The sequence below is a fragment of the Carcharhinus amblyrhynchos genome, chromosome 8 (genome assembly GCF_965287045.1).
Source record: "Carcharhinus amblyrhynchos chromosome 8, sCarAmb.v2.hapA, whole genome shotgun sequence".
Lineage (NCBI taxonomy): Eukaryota > Metazoa > Chordata > Chondrichthyes > Carcharhiniformes > Carcharhinidae > Carcharhinus > Carcharhinus amblyrhynchos.
In genome coordinates this window covers 9,868,852-9,873,616 of record NC_137331.1, presented here as the reverse complement: position 1 = coordinate 9,873,616, position 4,765 = coordinate 9,868,852, and the positions used below count along the sequence as shown (strand labels likewise).

At 50.8% G+C, this 4,765-nt stretch overlaps 1 protein-coding gene across 1 annotated transcript; it reads left to right on the top strand.

Annotated features, from left to right (window-relative positions):
- The first annotated feature begins 2,380 nt into the window (after window positions 1-2,380).
- On the top strand, window positions 2,381-4,437 carry inhbab (inhibin subunit beta Ab). Its single transcript, XM_080193631.1, has 2 exons — window positions 2,381-2,765; window positions 3,473-4,437. Exons 1-2 carry the CDS (start codon window positions 2,381-2,383, stop codon window positions 4,222-4,224), a joined length of 1,137 nt encoding a protein of 378 aa, XP_080049757.1. The 3' UTR covers window positions 4,225-4,437.
- Window positions 4,438-4,765: the final 328 nt, after the last annotated feature.

The following is a 4,765-nucleotide window of genomic DNA, read 5'->3' as shown; positions in this document are numbered from 1 at the left end:
GCAACAGTATAAAAACTGTGTGTATATTTATAAACACGTGTACACACAACCACTTGGAACCGTTACAGACATGTGAGGAAACAAACAGTTGGCAGGATACCTGCATGTTTCACATGAGGCTGATTCCTTCCTGTTTGTGGACTCCAGTTAAGCTGTGTTCAGGAAAGTGGCTGACATTATTAGGTAGAGTTTTCAGAAATATTCAGCATAGCTAAGACTAGCTGACCCATAAAACACTGGGTTAAAGGCTTCACTTTCTTCCACAGAAAATAGCTCGGGGCGGAATAAAGACCATCCAACGTGGACAAGAGTTTCAACTGTACTCAGTGCGTCTATTCACTGCAGCCAGTCAGGCGGAACAGACGTGAGCGCTCTCTAACAATGGGGCCAGTAAAATATTATTCTGACAAGCTCTGATTTTAGAGACGCTTTTTGATTGTACTCGGTCTGTGTAATGTAGCATTTTTAAAACGAAGGAGTGGTGGGGGGGAGGAGAGATGGCGAGTTACAGTAGCAGTGGGAGATTGGGACTCAAGAGAGACTGAGAAATGGGTGCATTCCCAACGTGACTCTTAATTAACCATTTCAACTCAGAGCATTGCAGGAGGGTGACTCGCTCGCAGTCCTTTTCAGCACGGAGACTTAATAACAAGCTTCGTGATTAGATGCACAGGTATGTTATATACCACGGCAGCCTGTCTAAACCTGCTCCACAGACTCTAGACTGGGAACACAGTGTTATCGAGCGCTAGCCGGCTCGGCTCTGTGTGTGTGCATGTGTGTGTGTGCAATAGGAATAAACAGGGCACTTCTTACAGATTTGCTCTGAAGGCACTCCTCACTCCCTAAGGACCATTTATTGACAGATTATACACAGAGAAGGGGTAGAAACACAAGCACACGCCCGGGGTAGAATCCCGAGTCCTTTCTGACACTACCTGGCATCAAAATGTATGTACCAGGTTTAAGTCCAACTATCAAATAAGTCGGTTGGATTTAAGCCTGGTGTTGTCAGACTTTTTACTGTGTTTACCCCAGTCCAACGCCGGCATCTCCACACCATGATCAAAATGTATGAACAGAATGCGGGTTTTACCAGCAGCCGACAAGCTTGTTCAATCCTGGTTCAAATCCCAGTGCTGGGGATAAGGATTGTCAGTGTTTTACGGTGGCAGCATTTACTCCAATCCTCCAGGAGTAAATCTCTCCTTTTGACGCAGTGTTCGCTATTTCAAATCGGACCGAAGAGAACATCAACTCTCCCGCTCCGAGAGCTTAAATAAAAACATCACTAACCCTCCAAAGTGGCGTTTTATTCCCTGCAACCCAGAAATTCGGGGCCGGACTGATGTTGGTGAACTGGTTTTCACTCTACTTATGATTTGCAGGGAGACTTGGCACACCTATAAATAGCTACTTGAATTATTCCACATTTAACTGTTTAACTTAGAGCCGAGGCTGAGGATCTCAGTCTCATCCAGCTTGGACTATTAAAAGTGCTCATAAATAACAGAGAGAGAGAGGGGGGGGGGGGCGCTCCCAGCTGAGGCGCACGATCTGCGGGGTTTGATTTGAGATTTTCCTGTTGAAATATCTCAGGAATTCCCTCCCTCATGGGTTAAGTCAAAGACGCAGAAGGACGCATACGTCGGTCTCCCCACCTCCTTATTGCCGGTTATTCCTCCACCAACTCTTCCCCCCCCCCTTCACATGTTTAATTTCGGAATTGTAAAAGACCACAAAAGTTCCCCCTCCTCCTCCTCCTCCTCACGCAGTCCTGACGATGGGAGAATCCGCCTTCCTTCCCCCCCCCACCAACCCCCCCTCCTCCTCCTCCTCCTCCTCCCTACACATTTCTGCACTGTCATCTGTTCCGCTCTAACACTGCTGCCCTCAGCTCTGAGCGAGCACTGTGTGGTCCCTGACTCAAAAGTGCGAAAGCTCCCTGGCTGGGAGCAGTTCAAAAGAGGGAGCGAGGATCTGAGGCAGCTTAGAACAGCCGGCCTTCTCCAAGACGTCAGCACTAGAGGAAGAGAGGGAGAGAGACAGAGACAGAGAGAGAGAGAAACTTCAAGCTCTCCACGGGAAAGTTTGCAGAGACAAGCAGAAGCTGTCCCAGAGAGCAGCTAGAAGCAGCAGACACCTCTCTCTCTCACTTATTGGGTAACAGTCTCCTCTCTCCGGGCATCACTCGCAGCATCTCTTTGCCTCCCCCCAGCTGCAGTTGGAACCATTTCTTACACATCATTCAAAACTTTCAGCCAAACTTTTTTTTTAAAATTTTGTCCTTTGCAAACTATTTTTTTTTGTGTGTATATATATATATATTTTGGGAACTTCTCCCTACCCCCCCCCCCTCCCTCAGTGAAGCTTTTTGAAGATGTCAGTTTACCTGCTCGGTGGGATTTTGCTGCTGCTGCTCGGAGGGGTTCGGATCCGGGCTTCCCCCACACTACCTGGCCAGGAGGGGCCAGTCTCTGACTGCCCGAGCTGCTCGCTGCCCAGGCTGCCAGCCGAGCCGGCCGGCGTGGACAGTCAGCTGGTGGAAGCGGTCAAGAGGCACATCCTCAACATGCTGCACTTGAAGAGCAGGCCTAACATCACCCACCCGGTCCCCAGAGCCGCACTCCTGAACGCCCTCAAGAAGTTGCACGTCGGCCGGGTGAGGGAGGACGGCAGAGTGGAGATGGAGGAACATTCCGCCAGCAAGTCAGCCTTCAACGAACTCGAACAGGCTTCGGAGATCATCAGCTTCGCTGAGGCAGGTCAGTAACACATCAACCCCCACCTCCCCCCCCCTCCTCCTCCAGCCCTGCACCGCAATATGTGCTCGGTCTGTGCAGCGCGCAATTCTCTTCACTCTCCCCCCCCAATACATGTGTCAATATTCAATCAAACCCAATTTCAAATAAAAATATCGGATGTTTTTGTTTTAATCTGTGGAAGTGATCCTCTCTAACCCTGGGACATCATCTGGACAGAACCCCGCTGCGGAAACAGCATTAGGGATCCCAGACAGATAGCAACAGGCTGGAGGTAGAACCAAAAAAAAAACCAAACAGGACGTAATTGAGGTGTTCAGGAGTTTGTGGGTGAAATAATTCCCGGCGGGAGGGTCTATAATGCAGAGGGATACGAAGAGGTTGTGTGTGTGTGTGTGTGTGTGATTTTGGATTTCTCTGGGCAGTGAAAGTAGATTCAGACAGAGAAATTGATCTATACTTACCGAGAAATCATCTACTTGGACAACCCGGGCCAAAAGCTGGCCATATGCTAGATGGGTTTTCTTCGGTACCCGATGCGATTGAGGCCGGGGACCCATTGGTCTGAAGGATTGGCTCTTTATTCATGTTGCAGTGATTTGCAAATCACGTTAAGATTGGTTTAATCTGTGTGTACTGCCTGTCTCCGCCTAACCCAATTCACACTGTGCATTCCCCTCTTTCCCTCTCTCTCTCTCTCTGCTTCCCAGGTCCGTCCCGGGACGTGCTGCACTTCCAGATCGCCAAGGAAGAGGATGGAGACCTTTCCCTGGTGGATCAGGCCAATATCTGGCTCTACCTGCAGGTGTCGAACAAGTCGAACCGAAGTAGGAGCAAAGTGACCATCAGGCTGTCCCAGGACGGCAGCCAGACCATCAGCGAGAAGCAGGTGGACATCAAGAGGAGTGGCTGGCACACCCTGCCGGTGTCGAGGACAGTGCAGGCGACCCTGGCCACCCAGGAGAGGTCCCTGCTGCTGAAGGTTTCCTGCGAGCTGTGCCAGGAGGCCGCCGTCTCCCCGGTCCTGGTCGAGAAGGACGAGTCTCACCAGCCCTTCCTGATGCTGCTGGTGCGGGAATCCGAGGCGCACACCCACCGGATCCGCAAGCGGGGGCTGGAGTGCGACGGCAAAGTCAGCATCTGCTGCCGAAAGCAGTTCTATGTGAATTTCCGAGACATCGGCTGGAGCGACTGGATCATAGCGCCGCCTGGGTACTATGGGAACTACTGCGAGGGCGAGTGTCCGAGTCACATCGCCGGGACCTCGGGCTCGTCCCTCTCCTTCCACTCGGCTGTCATCAACCATTACAGAATCAGGGGCTACAGCCCTTTCAACAACATCAAATCGTGCTGTGTCCCCACCAAACTCAGGGCCATGTCTATGCTGTATTACGACGACGGGCACAACATCGTGAAAAAGGACATTCAGAACATGATCGTGGAGGAGTGCGGATGTTCCTAAAGGCTGTGAGCTGCACACTCACACACACACACACACAAACAGAACACACAGAGAACAGGCAGACTCGGACACACACAGAGAGAGAGACAGAGAGAGAGAATCAGACAAACATAAAGAAATACAACACGCAAGTGTTCACACCAGATTGAGAATCGTGCCCGGTATCAACTTGAAAAACGAACTGAGACTTTAGACCCATTGTACCTGAGGGTCAGACAGGGCGAGGGGGGGGGGGGGGGTCGAAGATTAATCCGATTCCCTCCTGACGTGGCCCTCAGAGCCACCTTTCCCTGCCTGTGACTCTCAGCCCCCTCCCTTGACCTGCATCACACACAGCTAGCTGGCCTCTCTCGACCAGCGGTTCTGTCCACATGGTGACAGCCCATGGCACTTCCCCAGACACAATGCACAAAGGTCTAACTTTCTGTTGCTTCCGAGCCAAGCTTTAAGCTGCACTGTTCTCCTATTAGTGAAACTACTTCCACGTGTGTTAAGATGCCTAAGACCAGAACTATGCAATCTTTTTTTTTTGAAAAAAAAA